Source organism: Setaria italica, chromosome V (assembly GCF_000263155.2).
Source record: "Setaria italica strain Yugu1 chromosome V, Setaria_italica_v2.0, whole genome shotgun sequence".
Taxonomy (NCBI): domain Eukaryota; kingdom Viridiplantae; phylum Streptophyta; class Magnoliopsida; order Poales; family Poaceae; genus Setaria; species Setaria italica.
In genome coordinates this window covers 45,167,897-45,188,624 of record NC_028454.1, presented here as the reverse complement: position 1 = coordinate 45,188,624, position 20,728 = coordinate 45,167,897, and the positions used below count along the sequence as shown (strand labels likewise).

General features: G+C 45.2%; 3 protein-coding genes across 5 annotated transcripts; 1 reads left to right on the top strand and 2 right to left on the bottom strand.

Annotated features, from left to right (window-relative positions):
• Positions 1-238: 238 nt before the first annotated feature.
• Positions 239-4,677, bottom strand: LOC101778029 (beclin-1-like protein). 3 transcript variants are annotated; one of them, XM_004971053.2, is made up of 10 exons: positions 4,339-4,673; positions 3,419-3,777; positions 3,040-3,210; positions 2,594-2,718; positions 2,305-2,353; positions 1,719-1,877; positions 1,558-1,652; positions 1,335-1,406; positions 992-1,141; positions 239-664 (listed from the first exon to the last, which is right to left on the bottom strand). In XM_004971053.2, the coding sequence occupies exons 1-10, from the start codon at positions 4,478-4,480 to the stop codon at positions 475-477; spliced, it is 1,512 nt and encodes a 503-aa protein (XP_004971110.1). In that variant the 5' UTR covers positions 4,481-4,673; the 3' UTR covers positions 239-474. The 3 variants fall into 3 exon arrangements, with proteins under 3 accessions (XP_004971110.1, XP_004971111.1, XP_012702072.1); XM_004971054.2 differs by having other exon boundaries at positions 1,558-1,643; positions 4,339-4,672; XM_012846618.2 differs by having other exon boundaries at positions 471-659; positions 4,339-4,677.
• A 4,654-nt stretch (positions 4,678-9,331) lies between these two features.
• On the bottom strand, positions 9,332-11,264 carry LOC101777607 (transcription factor TCP20). Its single transcript, XM_004971052.3, has 2 exons — positions 9,675-11,264; positions 9,332-9,570 (listed from the first exon to the last, which is right to left on the bottom strand). The coding sequence occupies exon 1, from the start codon at positions 10,951-10,953 to the stop codon at positions 9,955-9,957; it is 999 nt and encodes a 332-aa protein (XP_004971109.1). The 5' UTR covers positions 10,954-11,264; the 3' UTR covers positions 9,332-9,570; positions 9,675-9,954.
• A 3,472-nt stretch (positions 11,265-14,736) lies between these two features.
• LOC101777194 (uncharacterized WD repeat-containing protein C17D11.16) lies at positions 14,737-19,463 on the top strand. The gene is made up of 16 exons (XM_004971051.4): positions 14,737-15,043; positions 15,160-15,356; positions 15,458-15,537; positions 15,626-15,730; positions 16,130-16,253; positions 16,359-16,417; positions 16,525-16,596; positions 17,378-17,445; positions 17,537-17,633; positions 17,720-17,794; positions 17,883-17,981; positions 18,501-18,638; positions 18,729-18,758; positions 18,830-18,892; positions 18,970-19,047; positions 19,139-19,463. Exons 1-16 carry the CDS (start codon positions 14,904-14,906, stop codon positions 19,193-19,195), a joined length of 1,482 nt encoding a protein of 493 aa, XP_004971108.1. The 5' UTR covers positions 14,737-14,903; the 3' UTR covers positions 19,196-19,463.
• Positions 19,464-20,728: the final 1,265 nt, after the last annotated feature.

Sequence of the window (20,728 nt, the reverse complement as noted above, 5' to 3'; positions counted from 1 at the left end):
CTAGATACGTAACAAAAGCTATGTATCTAGAAAAGCTAACGAATAGTAACGTGGGACGAAGGAAAAGCCAACAAATAGTAACGTGGGACGAAGGAAGAAGAGGCTATCCGTGCTGATGCCGTTTGTTCTGTTCTGTTGGGTCCTCCCAGTTGGAGCAGCATCGAGTTAGCCAAAAATGCCGTCCGCAAGCATCAGGTTCTGAACTCAGTCTTGTGCGTATCTACATTTTCGACTGAGGTGAAATAGAAAGTCTTAAAAGACTGAACAATCTTATTACTGCTACTTGAATGGAACGGCCGATGGAATTGGAATCCACATACAAGAGGGTTCGGACAAGACGGCAGACTTGAAGTAATAGACATTATGTGCTACATGTATGTACATCAACTGTGTCGTTATTGTCACTACGGCTAGAGTCTAACGACTAGGGTCAATACCTTGGTTGGTATTTTAAACTATGTACAAGTTAAAACATCATGAGCTCTTGTTCTTCAGAGATTGTGCGCGCACTGGCCCTGAGGGTGGCGCAAAACTTGTGTTGCCAATGAACCAGTAGAGAACCCATTTCAGATTGCACAGCATGTACTTTAGCGCCTTCGTCCAGTTCTCATTCTTATTGAAACTTAGGACGATTGTATGGCTCCCTACTTTGTCTCCATCTATCCTATAAAATGAAGCAATCTTAATTCACATCAGTGCAAGTAGCATAAAATACATTAAAAATTCTTCCAATTTACTACATACTATTATCACAACAGAGTCCCCACACGTGCACTGCACTTTCTTAAGTATGTACTGCTTGCAGCTAAACCTAATGCATTTGAACAAATTTCACCTCGTACCAGAGTTAACTTATTCTTCAAGAGCAATTGCAAAAGAGAATGTTGGGTTATAAGCATAAAACATGAAATTCAGATGTATGAATGACTAGGCTCGCCGAGGCACGTAAACATGAGGATCACGAGAACAATAGATTTGCAAGAAGTCTTACTTATAGGGAAGCTTCAATGATTTCTCAGATGGAACATTATTCTCCTTATCCAAACTTACGGCAAACTCAGCAAACTCTTGCAGGCAAGTCAGAAACCATGTCATGGCTTTGTCAAATCGGGTGCTCCAGAACAAATTCACAGGACCAAACCTGCAGATCAATAGTGTGTCTTACTAACATCCCAAGCATGATAAATTTACACTGCCTGATACAAGAGAATCTTGCTAAGGCAAGAAGGTTTGAAAAACATGTAGAGTTGTTATAAACCTAAGAAAAGTGAGGACTACTAAACTATAGATTGTCTCAAAAGAGGGAAAGAATACATTGCCAGCAGAAAGCTTACAGTTCATATGTATTGTTGTGGATATCTGTGACTCTTGGATAGCTTCCCATAGGGTGAATCTTGATCCGGTATCTAGGAAAATGTTCAGGAACTCTATAGCAATATTTCCATTTAGAACAATGGTATTGTGCTTAGTATTACAAATTACGATTTATGCACTTCATAAAATTGCAAGTTAACCTATGCACTTTGTAATGCTACTGATAAGAGAGCGAAAGGATACTGAAATTTCGGAGTGAAATACTGAGCCATGGTATGCAACAACAGTGCAGCTTGACCCCAAGCAGCATTTATCTCATCCCACTCAACCTGTACATTCTTTTGAGAAGCACTGAGTATGTGAATCAATGTGGTATTTATGCATTTTGGGACCTACAAACTTACCTCCACATTAGAGAGACGTCCGAGGCGGAAATTGTTTATTGTTCCAATTACTCCATCATGTGAAATATAGAATGCATCATTGAGAACATTAGTACGTTTCAACAGTTCCAGATGAACCTGAGAAACTTCTATCTTGGCAAAAACTGCATCTCTTTCTTCCTGAACAGTGAAGTGATATTTTTCAGATGACAATGAAAATATCACAAAAAATATGGCAAACTATTCAGGATAAGAAAACGTGCACATACATAAGAAGTCAAAATTTGTGATAGATGACAGTATATCCAAACAAGGCAGTACGGAACATAACAACACAGACAGTATGCATGTAGCAGAAATATGATTAGCTTTCAGTCGGCAATTTATTGATGTGCCAGAAGTATATGATTACAAAATCAACCAGACTTCTTGGTTAATATTGCTTTATTTATTATCCTGTGACATGGAAAAAAATATATGTTGTCTCACAGATAACAACAATTTGTTGGAGGTCAGTAGGAACACAACAAACTTCAAAGTATGACAACAATAATTTGTTGTATTATTATTCTGACAAATTGATATCATGCATACATTTAAGTAATACCTGGTGAGATTTCAACTGAAACTGAAAACTGTTGAATTCATGCCAATACCTAATTAAAAAAAAATGACAACATCAGCTTTACATGAAAAGCATTTGTAGCACTCCAAGTAGCAGGAGCCAAATGAACAGCACAAATGGTGTAAAAACCAAAAACTTTGTATAAATGTTGTATTAAAACCATGGTTCTGTGATATTATTTCCCAGCGACTCCAAGTAAATAAAAATTATTCAAGACTGTGTATCCTATAGAAAAACGGCAGAACTAATGTCAATGAGGACAGATACTAACCGCTCTTCCAATTCCTCAAATTGTTTAGACTTTATTTCAAGATCTTTCATTTCAGAAGTAACTTCTGAATATAGCTTTTCAGCTTCTTCAATAGCAGCTTTAAGTTTCTTTTCTTCTTCCTCGATCTGAAATTGTAGACCACACAAATACGAATAAGATTGTCATAAGTTTCATTGTCTCATAGTATGTCTGAAAGATGCTTGTGCACTATTATACGCTTCAGTGTTCAATCGCAATATAATTTTTCATCTTGTGCAACTTGATCTGATAACTTTAGAGTCAAAGGATCAAACTGGATCTCCATACACTGCTGCTAAGTGTTCAGGGTCACTCACGTTTGGTGGGAGGTAACCATCAAGTATATCTATTAAACAGTGGAATTTGCATCTCGTAACCTTCATAATTAGTTTATCATCAAACCATAGATATGCAACAGGAACGGTCACCTTTTGTTTCTCCTTCTGAAAGTCTGTTTCACTGAGTATGTTGTAGGGTTCCTGCTCCAAACGTTGAAGAGAAGCCTCATAAGCTTTAATATCAGCATTAACATCTTCAATCTCCTTATCCATCTTATCAGAAAGAACCCTCATGCATTCCAAACAAAGTGGCTGCTCAACCTGCATATGTAATTAGAAGAGTAGAAATGTACTGTTGTTAGTAGATATATCGCTGTAGTGATGTCTCTTACGCTTAGCAGGAGAAAATCACACGTCTGATACAATAACTTCTGAGGCAACGAAAAGAAGGAAACACGAAGGACAGCAATAGCAAATCCATGAATGCTCAAACAAGTAATATATGCACATCTTAAGCAATCAATTGTACCTGAGTTTGTGAGCTAGCAATCTCAAAAGCCCTTTTCAGTACTGTAACACTAGAGTGAAATCCAGAATTGTTTCCTGGTGAAGGGCTACTGGAGTTTACCCCCGGTGGTGTAAGCTGTGCACCACCTCCTTCGGAGGCAGGTGTCTTGTATATGGAAGCGGCAGGAGGTGGAAGCACTATATATGACCCCTCTATTGCTCTTGTTGGTTGGCTGGGTTCAGTATGTGGGGCTGCCGCACTTGGTGGGCGTGGGGGAATTCTAGGACCTTGAGATCTGTTCTGCCTGGATAACACGACATAGGAATTTTCCATCCTGCTTGCACCCATAACACTGCCCTGAACAGAAGATGCATGATTACCTGCATCAATTAAATGGCATGCTAGATAAGTGCCACTAGTACCACAAAGTTGCATCTTGAAGAGGCTTGATGGGCATTGCTTGAGAAATTTTTTTTGAAATAACAGGATTGAAGTAAGCAAGGCAAATGGCAACATGCTAATCCTGGTCTCGGCACCAATGCAACAGAACAACTTATAATTGTTGAAAGCATGAAGCAACTCCGGCTTCTAGCATCAAGAAAACTAAATCATTAGGAATCTTTGGCAACATGATAGGAAGAAAACAAGTGACATTTTTGAAGTATTTGCTGGCTTTGTCCCTTTGGCTTATCCAATATGTGGTCATAGAGGTTCAATTGTTGAATTCGATTGGCAACTAGAAGCATGGAGCAACTCCAGCTTGAATCAATAACAACTTGATGATCCGGGCAGCATATTTGGCACAATCTAATTCCAATTGCGGCACGGGAATTTCAACAAGCAGAGAAGCGACTCAAATCGATGGAATATTTCAAGGGTATACATATAGGAAGAGAAGATAGGAGAGGGTTAATCGGGTGGGGGAGACAGGGTACTGGTACCGGACGCGGCGTGGGCGGGCAGCCTGTCGGCGTACGAGTCGACCCCGACGACGACGAGCGCGCGGCGGCACTCCTGGCACCTGAACCGCGGCAACGACGGGTCCACCGCGCCGCCCTTGCCGGCGGCGGCCGGGGGCTTCATGTCGCCTCCTCGCCAAGGACGCCGCTCCCGCTTGCAGGCTCCGAAGAATCGAACGGACTAGCTGTAGCCCGCGCCCTGCTGCCGGCGGCGGCTCGTCCTCGGCCGGCGAGAGGAGGAGGGTGGGGGATCGTGGTGGAGATGGAGTGTCCCCGCAGGCACGCAGCAGCGAGACGAGACGGGGAGAATTTCTTTCTTTCTTTCTTTCTTTCTGTCTCAACACCGCTGCGTTGTGCGTGCGTGCGTCAGATACTGGGCTGGGCCGAGTCATGGGCCTCTTTTGGTGGTATCTGGCCCGTGGATAGTTTGCTCGAGTTGTTTTTTTTTTCTTTTAATGCAAGCAACCTGCTTTTGCTTTTAGTTGTTCGGAATTCACCTTCTAAAAAAACGTCGTCCGGAGGAGTTGGGACACCGTTTGTGCTGTCCTGTTTGACCTGATCCTGGAGACCTGCTCCAGCCAAAACAAGATTAGAATTTGCCGGCGCTTGATGCGCCCCTGTCCCAATCGGCAAGCCCCTCTTAATCAAAACGAGCCCTCCGAGCGACCAGAGGATAAGATTGCTTGGCATTTTTTTTTTGAGCAATCACGGCAGGTGCTCTGCCTTATCATTATAGTAGAGAAGCCTGGCAGTTGAGCAGGGTGAACTAGAAGAAAAGCAAAACTACTGAAAGGAAACCAACAACTCTAATAGCATCGTGAATCCATAGAGGATCATGTGCACTTTACATTTGACGGCCTCAATTGCCTGTGTCGTTTGCAGCAGCATTAGAGTTAGCAACCCGATAGGCGATGATGTCCTGCTTGATGATGTTAAGTACTTGTCCTGAGTTCAGTGCTTTATTGTCGAGGACCCGACGGCAGCGTTCCTTCCATAGGTTCCAGGCTGCAAGTGCAGTTCCCTGGAAGATCCCCCTGCCTGAACCATAGAAGCCCACCAGTTTGCAGTTGTTCGATGGCCATTTGCAGGGAGTGTGAAATTGCTCCATTGTGCAATCTTCTGCCAGAGTTCAGTTGCATAGGAACATTTAGCCATCATGTGCAGTATGGATTCTTCTCTGGTGTGGCAAAGCTTACAGATTGGTTGGGCTTGACCTCCTCGTCGGATTATACGATCAGAGGTTGGTAACCTGAGCTGCAACAGTAGCCATGCGAAGAAACGGCATTTACTTTCTAATTTGGCTTTCCAAATCATGTTCCAGCGTTCATCAGCAAAGGTCCCTGCGAATTGGACAGCATATGCCGATGTAGCCGAGTACTGACCATCTGCAGCGAACCTCCAAATGATACTGTCCTCCTGGTCTGTTAGCTGAAACTGATTGAGTTGGGTCCATAGCTCAATGTATTGCCTGAGTGCTGTCTCAGTGGATAGACGGCGTAACCTTGCATCCATTTTCTGGATGGTAAAGCTGCTGCTGATGTGTGGTTCTTCCCATCAATCGAAAGGATCCATCCGCGTGCCCTGTTTGTTCTTCCCATCGAAAGGATCCATCCATCCACTCTCGAGATCCATCAATCGAAATTCCAACTCCGGTCTCACACGTCACGGAACAAGTATGCTTACCGTCCATGGCCTCGAGACGTCACGGAACAAGTATGCTTGGGCTTGTATGGCTCAAGAAAAAAGAAAGGATAAAAATTTCCTGAAAAACCAGAAAATGGCCAACGAAGAAGTTCCATCGGCGGATGGTTGCCACCACAGACACACACTGTTGTGGGCACGACGATGGTCGCAGGCAGCCGTCGTGCGGAGGAATAAAGCTAGTAGGAAGGAGCCCAGGGTCGTGACACGTCCTCGCCACGGAAACAGAAGCCATGATTGGGTCTCCAGGACTAAAAGCTTAACACGAACCATCGTATATTTTAGTTCACGATTTTTACATTTTTCCAATCAATTCACAGTACTTTGGCATGCATCAAGCCAAACACAGTACAAAAGGCTAACGAATTTGAGCCGGAGAAGAGAAGGCAGCTTAATTCAAATACAAAAGGTTACCATTTCAAGCAAAAGGGTGTTTGGATATGAGGTGATAACCTTTAGCAGGATCACCTTGAATGTTCGGATGGGAATTAGAAGAACTAAACATGAGCTAATTACAAAACTAATTGCACAGATGGAGTCTAATTTGTGAGACGAATTTACTAAGGCTACATCTAATGGTAATTAGAAGAACTAAACATGAGCTAATTATAAAACTAATTGCACAGATGGAGTCTAATTTGTGAGATAAATCTATTAAGGCTAATTAATCCATCATTAGCAAATGATTACTGTAGCACCACATTGTCAAATCATAGATTAGGCTTAATAGATTCGTCTCGCGAATTAGACTCCATCTATGCAATTAGTTTTATAATTAGCTCATGTTTAGTACTCGTAATTACCATTCGAACATCCGATGCGACTTTGTTAAAGTTTAGCAAGGGGTATACAAACACCCCTACTTGTATTGTATATACCTTTCACTTCATCGCGCACCTAGACAAAGAGAGACTGGTTGCAAAAGGAAGCAGCCATGGTAACCAAAGGGCAAACAAAGTGAACGAAAAGCAGCGCAGAAACAAAAGCCTCCGAAGAGATTGGGCGAGCACAAAGACAAAAGCCACTCCACAGAATAAGGTTGCCACCGAGGTCCGAAACAGATGTTGGCATCCGCAGGCAACCCAATTGCCATCACTTTTGCCGAGAAAGGGCAAAAAAAAGGTGACCCCCCGCTCCCGGCGAGAGAGGCCGTGACAAGATATACGAGGTTATGGTAAAGAAGCTTTTGCGTTCCATTGGGGTTGTCAGTTGTCACATTCTGTAATCTTGTGCTAATCTAATCCTGTTGGTATTTTAAGAGGGGCATGAGCCACATGACACACAATGGAGGTAGCAGCCCACCTTCCCAACCAATGATTCCATTCACCAGTCACCACTATAGAATATAGATGCTTCACACTATATGTCTATATCGAATAATTACTGTTGCCAACTTGTACAAACATGGAGTGGCAAAGGGAAATTCAGTGCACTGATGAAGCTATGTCGCAGTATAGTACTTGAGTTGCAAACGAGAACTTTAGAAAGTTGAGCATATAAGATTCTGATGCAGTCCTAACAATCAGAAAGTTTGAGAAGAAACAAGATGTTATCAACTTAAAGAAAATGGCAATATAGTGTGGCATTAGCACAAGGCATCCAGGGCATTGGTTAAACGACAGGCATCCAGGGCAGCGGGAGATACAATCAGTTCAATCACTACTACTGATGTATCTGAAAACGTATTAGCCTTTTGGCAGAAATAGATAGAAGACTTATTACACTTGTGAGTATTGCAAGCCATAATAAAGTGGGCTATTTCATATGAATAAATGCATGTTCACATCCGAAAAGATGGATGAGAGTATCAACAAATTACCAAATCACATTTTCACAATCAGACAGACAAGGACTCCATGCATCAGGCAGCATGGATGAGAATGACAACGTCTGCATCCCTTGGCAACACGGCAAATAAATGTGGGCAGGGTGGATAGAACCATGAAGTCACCAGCAGCCACAGCCACCAGAAAAAAAAAGACTCCATAAAAGGAGCAACAGAAATCAGTTTTATGGTTCTGGAACATTTCAGCATAGGACAATGCTGATGTAGTGGTGCTAGCGTACTACCACCATTGACAGCCGACCATGTGCCCCTGATGATATCAATGTACCACATACAGGTTCAATTTTATGAGCACCAAACAAGACCCAACAGTTACCGCACAGATATATGATTTGCTATCTCATTTGTAATGAAGATCACATAAATGAATGTGGCAAGGACAAACAGGGAATGGACATGAATGAACTCCATGCAAGAACAGATGAAACCCAGACAGCATGAGAATCTTTTTTGCCCCCACTGAGCAGCAGTTGCAGTTGTTTATAAGCAAGGCAAGCTCTCCATAAACTAGTTAAAACACATGGGGCAACCACACTTGCCAACACAATCATGATGCTCACATAGAAAAAAAATATTTTGTGATCTCTCAGTGACTTTATCGAACATGCTGCTGCCCAACTTAAAGTCAGTTCGATCTGGATGTTGTCTTCAGCATGTTGTTAAAAGTGAAAAGATCCATAAGTACTTTTCAGATGATATGGACATTCTTAAAAAATGACATGTCCCTAATGCTGCACATTCTAATAGCTACCTCGTCAACTATGAGGCCATAACCGGTTCTCTAAGCACATAAGGTAGCCATATTCACCATGACAAGAATAGGTGGGGGGGTCCTGATGACCCAAAGATGTTTCACATCCCCCAAATAAAAGAATATGGCCAGGCCAATTATTTTTAGCATTAGCTGTTTATAAGAAATTGTGCAAGGTCATTAACATTGAGGTGGTATAAACTCTGTGATTTGGGTTACTGAACATGTCTTATCATTGCAGGATATCCCAAGGTTTTGGTGACTAGATGAAGATATTGTTTTCACTTCGGAAGTTTGGAGATATATATCAACCAAATGGAACTCAAGAATGTAAATTTTCCAGGAAATATTCGTTGACAACAAAGCATCAGTTTCTGTGATAGATCAGGTGTAATCTTTAGGTTTTCATCTCTGAATCAAACACCATTTGGAGACCTTCCATATATTCTGTTTTGCACGCACATTTATCAGTGGCACCATCTACTGATCTAACCTCTTGATCCTTACCCATTTTATGTGTGTTACTAGTAATAGACAATGCCTCCTATATTTATATATACTGAAACAATACCTACATGAATCAAGAAAACAACTAGGATATGTGTGTTTGTCCATAAAAAGAAGAAATCTTGAAGTCAGAAACGTATCATTGGCATGCCACAGAACAAGCAAAGAGGTATGGGTAACTGCGGCATTTGAATTGTGAGTTGTATTTGCGTTGCAGAAACAGTCTTTGGAGGAGGATCGGATTGCCAGCAACTACCTTAATTGTTTTAAAAAGAGGATCACCACTCCGATAAAAGAACACCTCTCTAACAGCAAAATTACCTGAATATCTACACACTTTGCAATGACAAATAAGGCACTCACTCAAAGGCGATTGATCCAATTCATCCAGCTTTCAGCTATCATACATCTGCAGGATAGCACAACCATCAATAGATACACTCAGCAGTCAATCATACTATCTTTCAATGAAAACCAGACGTGGCACACTGAATGCAAAAATGTAAACTTTACCTGGAAGTCGGAGGAGAGGGCTCCGGGCGATCATCCACAGAATAGTGGGAAGAACCACAGGATGATCTTGATCCAGCAAGTCCTCGGAGCAAAAGGCCTCCATTGAGTTTTGATATCACACGTGAAAAAATGAACATAAAAATTCATCACAACTCGACGAACAAGAATCCAAGAGTAGCAGAAGCATCCCGTGTCCTGCGTGCGGCGTGCATACACTTTTTCTCTCCTTCTCTCCTCTTCAAGGAACACCCAGAAAGAAACGCAAGGTTGAACGGCTACACTACTGCCCAGACTCTTCATCTGACTCGCCGTCCTCACGGTCGTCCTCACCGTCCTCCTGCTGCTGGTGATGGTGATGCTGGTGCTCGTGCTGGTGCTGCAGCTGGCCGCTGGCCCCGGCAGCTCCGACCTGGTGGTAGAACTGGCTGATCGACTGCGCGTGCGCGGCGAGCACCCCGATGTGGCCATCCTGCGAGAGCCCAAGCTCGAGCCCCGGCATGGCGTGCCCGGCGAACATGGGCGCGAAGCCGATGTGACCGCCGGCGCCGAGGGTCCCCCCCGCGGCGCCCCCGGCCGGCATCTCGAGGCCAGCTGGGAGCCCCATCCGCTGCATGAGGCCGCCGATACCAGCGGCGTCGCCGGCGCCTGCACCGGCGGAATTCAAGAAGGCCGGCGAGGAGAAGCCAGCGGACGCGGTGGGCGGCGCCCACATGTGGTGCGGGTGGTGGTGGTGCGGCCTGGCGAGCCCCGAGTTGGGCGAGGGGAGCGAGGGCGCGACGGAGGCGAGCGCGGACGCCGGTATGGTGCCGGTGCCGGTGGCGGCGATGATGGCCGGCTCGGCCTGCTGCAGCAGCCACTGCACGGTCTCGCCGTCGGACTTGTGGCCGAGCTCCCGCGTGAGCTGGAAGATCCGAGCGGCGCAGAGCGCGGGCATCCGGATCCGGCGGCCCCGGCCGTCGACCTTGGTGTGGCGGTCCTTGTTGGAGCTCCGCTTGGGCGCGAGCGCGACCCTCCGCTCCGCCGCCGGCGCCGCCACCTGCAGCAGCTGCTGCTGCTCCTTCCCGCCGCCGCCCCCGTCCTGCTGCTGCGGCTGGTGGATTTGGATTTGCAGGTGGTGATGCTGCTGCTGCTCCTGGTGCTGCGCCGGCTGCTGGTGCTGGTAGTCCTTGGGATCCAGCTGCTGCTGCTGCTGCGCGGTCGTGGAGGTGGTGGTGGTGGTCGTCGCGGTGGTGGGCTCCGTTTTGTTTAGCGGTGGGGGCGTGGGGAACTTGGGGTCCATCTCCGCGCGCACACAGACACAGAGGCACGCCTCCTCCAACGGCACCAACCCCTCTCCCTCTCCCTCTCCTCGGCAACCCAAAAGCAAGCAGATCAAATCAGGCTCTTGCCTCCTCCTTCCCCTTCACCTGCCTGCCCCGAGGAAGCCAAGAGCAAGGCGAAGACGAAGGGCGAGGGGGATGGATGGGGGAGATGGCGACCGGCCAGAGCCTGATGGTGGAAGGGAGACGAGGGGGTGGAGGAAGAAGAGAGAGAGAAAGAAAGAGAGAGAGAGAGAGAGAGTAGGAGGAGAGAGAAGGGGGAATAAGAAAATCTAGGGAAAGATACCACGCCCACTTTCCTATTTGGACTTTCTTTTTCATCTGCTGCTTTCCTATCCTTTTTTTTTTCACCCCCTCTCACATCATTGATCGTTCTGCGTTTTTACTTTCACCTGCGGTTACTCTGGGGCTTTAGCTACTTTATTTTTACTAGTTACTGCCGGCCCCGCTTTGTGAGCTCACCTGAGGTTGGTAGACCGTAGAAGCCACTGCATGCAATGCAAAAGGGGAGGAGGAAAGGAAGGGAAAGCTGTCAGGCACCAGCAGCAGCAAGACGAGGAGGAATGCGTTTTTTTTTTCCCTCCTTTGTTACATCCACTTGGACCGGTAGACTGGTGTTTACAGCCTGTGTCCGGACAGTATCCTATCATTATCACCAGATGGAGCACGATAATATATTCTCCATTTTAGTTTACTATTTGCACTAAAATGATTCTAGTATCAGTTAGTAGTGGTACTGTAGTGATCTCCTGCAACTGAAGGCGGAAAAGAAAATCTTCACGATGACATGCCTCTTTTATTTTTTCTTTCGTGACGCAGATATGCTGACAATGGAGATAACCATTTTTAAGGCGTGAGTCCGTGAGATATTACAGTCGTGCCAATTTGTTGGGGGGGGGGGGGGGGGATGGTAAATCCAGTAGCAATCTTGGCATGCTTGAGACTTTGGTTGCGGGGGTGGGCAGGAGCAGGACGGGAACGGACGCCCTGGGATGAAGTGAAGTCTTGGCCTGCTTTCCAGGGGGGGCCTGCGTATTTTCATGCCGTGTTTGACTTGCGGCGCGCGGCTGTCTGCCTGTCCCGGCCGGACTCCGCGCACTGCCGCTGCGGCGCCTGCCGTGACACTCCCTGTCTCGTCTCCCTACGGCGCGCACAACCAGACGGAAGAGCGCTGTATAGTACTGCATTCTTGCTGTTCTTTGTGGTATTTTTTGAAGGGGAAGATGTGATTATTGCCGAGAAGTGTGTTAAAGTTTAAGTACCTGTCACATTAATTTATATTAGTTCATGTTGAACCCTCTCATTAGCATCGTGACACTACTAAAATTTAGCATCGGTGTTTGGATTACGATTGAGACGGCGAGTTCCGCATGCGGCGGTTGATAAACCGAGCAAGCTGAACTCGACGCGGGCCGGCAGACCGGCGGACGGATCACGGATGGGGTTGCGGCAGATTTGGGGTCAAGGTCAGTGATGTTCTTGGCATCTGCCGTCAGTGCCCTCCGCCAGTTGGGGGCAGTACAGGCAGCAGTACTTGCAGTCACCACCGCTGCAACTCTGCCAGGACGAGATGGGAGATTCCTCCGCTGCAGCCAGCAATTGGGATGGACGGAGGTGAGTGGATAAGCATGGGGGGCGCCGGTGGGCCAGCCCCGGGTCAAACTCAGACAGACAGGCTCGAGGTCGACGAAGGAATCCACCCACCGCTGCTCCAGCTTTGTGTTTGTTTTTCAGACGCACGTATTAGAGATGATGATCCGTAGCGTAAACTGTCTGGTCTATTCCTCACCCGACAGCCTAATTGCCATCTCAGCAGCTCACCGTATTCCATCCTCCGGCGCCTTGAGCTCAACATGTCCGGGTCAAGGACGATGAAGGATCGGAAGCAGCAAACACAAGGGGATTGGTGATTGTGCGAGGCCACAGGCCAAGGTCTGAAGCACCGAGCACGGCCACGGCACGGCGGGGAGGGACGGACAGACGGCAGGGTAGCAGGGAGACCGACGTCGCCTTTGCTCTGGCGATCGACCGACGTGCCAGCATGCGAAGTGACTCAAAGCCCTCCAGCTACTCTGTGCAGTGCGGCGATCTTCATTGGGATCGTATCCACGTCGCGTGACCTGCTGCGTTTTCGCCTTTGGTTTGATGCGATGGATGAGAGGAGAGAGTCGCCGCGAGGCGCGGGGGAAGTGGGAGAATGGCACGCAGGAGCGGAGGAAAGAGGCGCCATCATACTGACCACCGCCACAAAGAAAGAGGCAAAAGGCACCGGCGGGTGATGGAACGGACGGAGGCACTGCATTGGAGCTTGCATCTCAACTCTCGAGATTCGCGCCAAATTTATCGGAGAAGCGTGTCTGCGGCATCTACGACAGGGAAGGGAGCACGCCTGCAGCAGCAGCAGCAGCCAATAATAGAACTTGGCAGCATAATTGCCAGCCCGTGACTGACAGGGACGATGCCCGACCTAGAAAGCGACCATGACGGTCCTGATTTTTTCCTCACCCCTGCCTGAAAAATATATATAGTGGGTGTTTGATACGAGTTGCTAAATTTTAGAGATGCTAATTAGATGGACTAATACGAGCTAATTACAAAACTAATTGTACTGATGGAGTCTACTGCGAGACGAATCTATTAGAGCTAATTAATCCATCATTAGCAAATGGTTACTGTAGCACAACATTATCAAATTATGGACTAATTAGGCTTAATAGATTCGTCTCGCGAATTAGACTCCATCGGTGCAATTAGTTTTGTAATTAGACTATGTTTAATACTTCTAATTAGTACCTAAACATCCGACATGACAGGTGCTAAAGTTTAGCGGGGTGTATCCAAATGGGCCCTTAGGCTTAATAGATTCGTTTCGCGAATTAGACTCCATCTGTGCAATTAATTTTGTAATTAGACTAAATTTAATACTTCTAATTAATATCCAAATATCCGATGTAACACGTGCTAAAGATTATCATGGTGAACATCCCGTAGAGAAGAAGGAAAGCACTGATAGTGGCGTTGGTAAAGAAAGGGACAAGCATGCATGCAAATGCAATGCGGCATCTAATCACCTGAGCTCATCCGCAGCCGGGCTGAGCTGACAGGGACCTGAGCACCAGCGTGTGTCGAAGAAGGTAGCTGGGGTTAGCCAATCGAGTGGCCGACGATGATCACAAAACCACAAAAAAGGTTCGGAGAGCAAATATGAGAGTCGCCATGCTCCAGGAATCCGCCTCGTGCTCGACGTCGACGCGGCTCGTCGATGCCATCTTTCGCTCGATTCCTTCGCGTCTCCGTCTCAATCCTGCCTCCATGTGCGGTGTGCGCCCTGCTTTGCCTGTGGCATCGTCTTGCTCCCGTGGTGTCCGGCGCTGCACCAACACCTGCCAGTCTGCCACTGCCCACCTCCGAGCTCCGGTAGCCGCCGGCGCCTCGTCCGCTTCCTTGGGCAGGGGTCCAAGGCTCCAAGCACTGTCTAGTACGGCGAGAGACACGGCCTGTGCTGAGCTTGTGCGCGGCCCGGAGCTCATCCTCGCCGTCGCCGGTGAAGCAACGTGAGCGTCGCGGCCAACAGTGGGCCACATACTACTCTTTCGTTCCTCCCAAACCGTCCAAAGAGTAGAATGGGCCCGCGTCGCGTGCTGTGTCCTTTCCAGCCCAGCCCGTCGGCGGCGGCGGCGGCACCCATCCTCAAGGCCCAGCCCAACCCAATAGAAGCAGCAACGCTCGGCCTCGGCGCGAACCAGCTAAACCCTAGCCCCCTTCATTCCTCCGTCGCCACCGCGCACAGGCACAGCCATCAATCAACCTCCTCGCTCGTCTCCCTCGCCGCCGGCCGCCTCGCCCCCACCGCTCTCCTCCTCGATTAACCCAACAGAAAGGCTGCGATTTTTTGCTGCGCCTCAGCCCGATGGAGGACTCGCTGAATGGGATGATCTCGGCGATTTCCTGGGTGCCCCGGGGCGCCGCCAAGAATGTACCGGTCGTCGCCGAGCCGCCCACGCAGGAGGAGATCGACGAGGCCATCAAAACCTTGGCCTTGGGCGGAGAGTAAGCCCGCCCGGCCCCTCTTCCTCCCCCACGCTTCCTTGCATTGCTCGCGTTGCTGTAAGTCTTGTGGTGCTGACGAACTTTGTTTGTTACCGCGAATGTAATTCTGTCCCCAGCGGCGGGAGCGATGTCGACGAGGATGATGATGCTGGCACCATGGAGCTTGACGGCGCCGAGGCCGAGGAGGAGCTTGATGAGGTCGCCCGGGCCAAGGCCGTCGCCAAGGCGCTCGCCAAGGGCTCCAGTCAGGTGGACGACGTCGCCGATGAGCTTCGCGAGCTCAACATGGATGCTTACGACGACGAGGAAGAAGGTGCGCGCTTTTCTTCTCTTATTACTTCTCATCCTCCTGCGGATTTTTTAATCGTACCAGGTGTGGGTGATTGCTGAATTGTGAGCTTGTGATTGTGTTAGGAATCGAGATTTTCAGCTCCGGAATGGGGGACCTGTACTATCCCAGCAATGACATGGACCCCTATCTCAACAACAATAACGTAATCGTGCTTTCTCCTCTATTTTGCTTTTGTTGTTTACTGATACAATAAATGGATGCAAATTGATCCCATTTTCCTATCTTATTAGGATGAGGATGACGATGACGATGATGAGATTGAAGATAAGATGATCAAGCCTACTGATTATCTTCTTGTGTGTGCACACAGCGATGAAGATGTCTTTTCTCTTCAGGCAAGTTTGTCAGTTTTAAACTTTTGTGATTTTGCTAGAGATGATAATGGTGGTACTGTTTTAGTTGATTTCATTTGTTGATAAGAATCTAAAGACATAATCTTTCTTGTAGTAACGATATGTTACCCACTGATTTATCACATTCACTCCTTGTTGCCTCCTTGTTGCCCACTGATTTATCACGGGTTACATTATGGCAATGCTGGCTGTAGCGAGTAAATCTGTGTTGGGAAATTGATCCCAGGACTTGCAGTGCTCTTTAGTGTTTACCAGTGTGTGAGCATGTGAAATATAGTCAATTCTTAATAGATTCTATTCTCACCCTGGCAGGCAACTTCTCTGGCTGTTTTAAATGCTATCAGTTTTGATACCTAGTGGTTAACTAATTATCAATCACAGGTCAACATACTTGAAGAAACAGAGGATGGTGAGCAAAATATGTTTGTGCATCATGATGTTCCTCTCCCTGCTTTTCCGCTCTGCACTGCTTGGATGGATTTTAATCTGAAGGGTGGTGACAAAGGTAAAACTGTGACTGTCACCTGAGTTACATGCGAGGAGTGCAAATCTATCTTTAGAAGAAACTTAATATCTCATTCTGTTTCTTTCTCTGTTTTTCATATTGCAGGGAATTTTATTGCTGTTGGAACCATGGATCCTGCTATTGAAATATGGGACCTAGATATGGTAATGTCTCTTGAAACGTATACGAATGTCATTCCATATAACCACGAAACATCTCATTGCTAAACATTTTACATATTCTTTGGTGGATCTTTGATTTTTCTTAATAGGTTGATGAGGTGCAACCTCACATGGTTTTAGGAGGACTTTCAAAAAAGAAGAAGAAAGCAAAGGGCAAAAAGGTTTGCTTCCATTATTGAACTAGATTTGTAGTTTTCATATGTCTGTAGGTTATTTTACTAGTTGCAATATCGAACTAGCTTTGGAGTTGCCATTGCTTACATAGGTTATTTTACTGGTTTCTGCACACATTCTCTTGCTCAATACTTCTAGCATTCTCCAAACTAACACAGTTTCTGTTTTAAAGCTGTTGATAAGTGCTGGTATTCTTGTTAATGTTGCTATTTACATGTTTCTTCTATTTATATTGCGACATGAGTTTAGCTTACCATGTGGTGCATCTTGCGTCTGGTTTATTGGCAGCTAAATTTTAGGTTAGATTCACAAACAATTCTGACTTATCATAACCCATTTAGCAGCAGGCTGTTATGCTCTCAAATATGCTAAAAGGAATGTACATGAATTTCTGGTTTGAGATCAGGCCTCAATTAATCTAAGTGAGTGCATGTGAATCAAGATGTTTTTTTTCCATCTTATTGGTCGTCTCCTTAAATGCAAGTGAGACCCCACTGGATTCTTCTTAGGTTCAGTAAGGTTAGTGTTTGCTTGGTCTAGTTGCTTTCGGCTATCAGATTACAGTAGATCCAGTGGTTCCCATATGAATTCTTAACAGCACGATGCTAATTAGATGAATGTGCTTGGTCAGGACAATTGTTAGAATGTTTTTCTTTCATATTATTATGATGCGCGTATGGATGTATGCAAGTGGGCACCCATTTATACTTTTTGTTCAGTCTTTGTTAGCTATGCTTATATCCATGCTGCATGAATTTTCTCTTGCAGGGGAAAAAGTATAAGAAGGGAAGTCATAGAAATTCTGTGCTTGGTCTTGCATGGAACAAGGAAGTCAGGTGAGTTTTCATTTCAACTTAAGTGATGGCGCCTCTCTTCATCTTCACTTATTAGCCTCTCTGATGCATGACTTATTGTTATGAACTCCAGGAATGTTCTAGCTAGTGCAAGTGCGGACACAACTGTTAAAATTTGGGATTTAGCTGTTGGCAAATGTGCAGTTACACTTGAACATCATGATGACAAGGCAATGATTACTGATACCTGTTTTCTGTCATATTGGGCTATCATCATCTTGCTGTATAATCTTGATTTCCCTTCCTCGGTTTGCAGGTTCAATCAGTTGCTTGGTGCCCACAGTCACCTGAAGTTCTTCTCAGTGGATCATTTGATAAAACAGTTGCCATGGTAATGCATATGCCAGTTATAATGGGTAATTGATTATTAACATTGAATTACTCTTTATTGATAATTGATCCAACATTTTTATCTACAGAATGATATGAAAGATGGTGGACAGAGTTGCCATAAATGGTCTGTTGAAGCAGATGTGGAAAGTTTAGCTTGGGATCCACACAATGAACATTCATTTGTGGTTAGTACTTGAAACTCATGATTTGTTTTCTGCATACCTTAAAAGTTATGTCTAGTCCGAAACATGTGAATCAAGGACTACCTGAGGCCTTAGGCTATTCATTTAGCGAATCTTCTATCAGAAAACAGCTTAGTTGAAATCTAGATGGGTAGAGTCAGAGGGTCTCTTTGACATGTAGTTCTGTCTAGAGTCAAGTATACTGTAGAAAATAGTTGGTAATGTTAGCAGAGGAGGGCTAAGGTCTCAGAGCCATGATATTGTGAAAATTGTTTAGATTCATCTCTAGTGCTTTATGCTAATAACAATCCAGGCTACTCACTGTTTTTGGACCCTATAGGAATGACCCTAGTGTTGGTTTTGCGAAGGCATTTGATCTGCAGTTTTCTTGTTATATCTGGTGAATATGCTTTCTCGATATTATGAAATTAGCACTTGTCCTTTTTGAATGTTCTGTATGGTCTCTATTAATGTTTGAATCAGTCTGGGGCTCTCTAAGTCAAAAGCTTTTATATCTTCCAGGTAAGTCTTGAAAATGGGATGGTTCAAGCTTTCGATAAGCGAACAGCTTCATCAAGTTCTTCTGGCCGATCCACATATACTCTTCATGCACACGAAAAGGCTGTTTCATCCATCTCCTTCAACCCATCAGCCCCTAATGTACGTATTATTTTGGGTATAGTTGTGTACTAAAAAAGAAATAAACACATCCACATGAATAGATCGCTTATGGGGCTTCTTTTCTTGCAGTTTCTTGCAACAGGCTCGACTGATAAAATGGTAAGAACCTTGCAATATTTGGATGACATATAGATACTATTCAGCCAGTGACTAAGCTATTTGTAACACAGGTGAAACTCTGGGATCTATCAAACAACAAGCCATCATGCATTGCCTCTCTGAATCCAAAGCTTGTATGTTTTCAAATGAAATTGTTCTTTACTGGGAGTAATTGCTTTAGACATCTTGCTTATACATTTGGTTGTTCCAGGGAGCTATTTTCTCGGTATCATATTCACATGACAACCCCTTCTGGTTAGCCTGTGGAGGATCAAAAGGCAAACTAAAGGTAATCCACCAGGCTCCTCTCTACAAGCTGTTGAAGCTCTGATTGCTATGTATAGCTGTCTTTATTAAACATTGTTTTGCATGTTTGACAGGTCTGGGACACACTATCGGAGCCAGCGGTGGCTAATAAATTCGGCAGACAGAAATGAAGGAAATTTTATGGCACTGAAAAGCACTGCTTGTGGCGCCACAAACACAATAGAATTTGAAATCTGCTGGCACAAGTTTGTTCCCGGCGTACAAATGTTTGGGTAGATTGAAGTCGTAGGAGTTTTGTGCATGTGAGATGTATGCCCAATTTTGGTGAATGAATGAAATCAAAGCAATCACTTATGTATCCTAGAGCTTTTACAGCAAATGATGGTAGCCAAGGTTTTGGAGTGGAACTTTCAAGTAATTACCTGTTGTGAGTTGTGACCCCATTTTTACTCGAGTAAAAAAGGCCTACCTGTTAATAGTCTTAAAACAGAGCGCTCTTACCCCGTTTGAGCACAAGAAGGCATTACGTCGTGCGAAAACTAAGTCTCGCTGAATCTTTGCGTACGAGTATACGAATATCAGCTGCACAGCAACAAGACTAAAAAAAAGGATAATTGAAGTGTCTACTTCTGATTGTTGAAGGTTGAGCAAACTTGTTAACAATGTGTCTTGTTACCAGAGGCAGGTTGACGTTGGTGAATACGATAGGGAACAAATTTCTGTTAAAATCAACCTCCTCTTTTTTTAAAAAGAAAAAGAAAAGAAAATGGAGATGCTACAACGATATGGTGTAGGCTTTACTTTCCACGCTCTAAAGAAGTCCACTTGGAGTATTCTACGTACGCTAATCCGATCATCTCACCGTGGACATGCAGCCGTGCACTCCCTTTTGCCACCATTTTTTCACTTTTCAATTTTATTCTAAAATTACTTTTTCGCCGTCATGTCGTGTGCCTCAGAAAAGAATATGTGATCTCATCTCGAAACCGCCGGCAGGCAGAGGCATGCATCATGCATGGAACTGACGCCGATCCGATTCAGCAGCCGCAAAAGTAGCCGAGCCCGGGGACAAGTGGTTCCGATTGCTCGTGATGATCCACTTGGTTATTCAAATTAAATTGATCGAGTTAATTTTTGCAGTACGTATCATTTTTAAAATATTCCAGTGAGTGTATAAGTGTTTCTGCGTGTATTGGCATCATTTGGCAAATCTGAATAAGCACGGTGTGCGCGCGCACCGCTTTTCATCTTTTCGCCTTTTCGTTTTTATCAACATTCAGCATTGCGTGTGATTGATCCTACTTTATCTGATCCAACACATGCGGCGTTTTTCATCATATGCACGTATAGTGTGCAGTGACGAAGCTAGAAAAGCCCATCTGATTACATTGTCGGCTGAGAAAAACATTCCAAACAACACACGAATTGCAAATTTACAAGCTGTGTGTAGAATACATTAAAACATTAACGTCATTAAACGCCAGAAGATATATCAAAGTTAAAGTGAATTGCTTCAAATGAAAGATTCAATAAATCTTAAAAAAAAAAACTCTGTAAAATTTCAAATAAATCCATATAGTACTTATCACGAAAATGAGAACATATTTTGTTGATTTTGCATTATGTAAAAACCTTGAGGACTCGACTTGGGTGATGCCACACCTCCCAACATATTTCTTTCTAAAATCTTTGCAGTTCAACAA

What these genes read in the sequence shown, in the direction of transcription:
- LOC101777607 (XM_004971052.3), bottom strand. Translation starts at nt 10,953, where the DNA reads ATGGACCCCAAGTTCCCCACGCCCCCACCGCTAAACAAAACGGAGCCC.
- LOC101777194 (XM_004971051.4), top strand. Translation starts at nt 14,904, where the DNA reads ATGGAGGACTCGCTGAATGGGATGATCTCGGCGATTTCCTGGGTGCCC. An exon ending in AAATATGGGACCTAGATATG is followed by an intron (nt 16,418 to 16,524) that starts GTAATGTCTCTT and finishes TTTTCTTAATAG; the next exon opens with GTTGATGAGGTGCAACCTCA. An exon ending in TTGAACATCATGATGACAAG is followed by an intron (nt 17,634 to 17,719) that starts GCAATGATTACT and finishes CTCGGTTTGCAG; the next exon opens with GTTCAATCAGTTGCTTGGTG.
- LOC101778029 (XM_004971053.2), bottom strand. Translation starts at nt 4,480, where the DNA reads ATGAAGCCCCCGGCCGCCGCCGGCAAGGGCGGCGCGGTGGACCCGTCG. An exon ending in GACGTCTCTCTAATGTGGAG is followed by an intron (nt 1,653 to 1,718) that starts GTAAGTTTGTAG and finishes GCTTCTCAAAAG; the next exon opens with AATGTACAGGTTGAGTGGGA. An exon ending in TATTTCACTCCGAAATTTCA is followed by an intron (nt 1,407 to 1,557) that starts GTATCCTTTCGC and finishes ACATTTTCCTAG; the next exon opens with ATACCGGATCAAGATTCACC.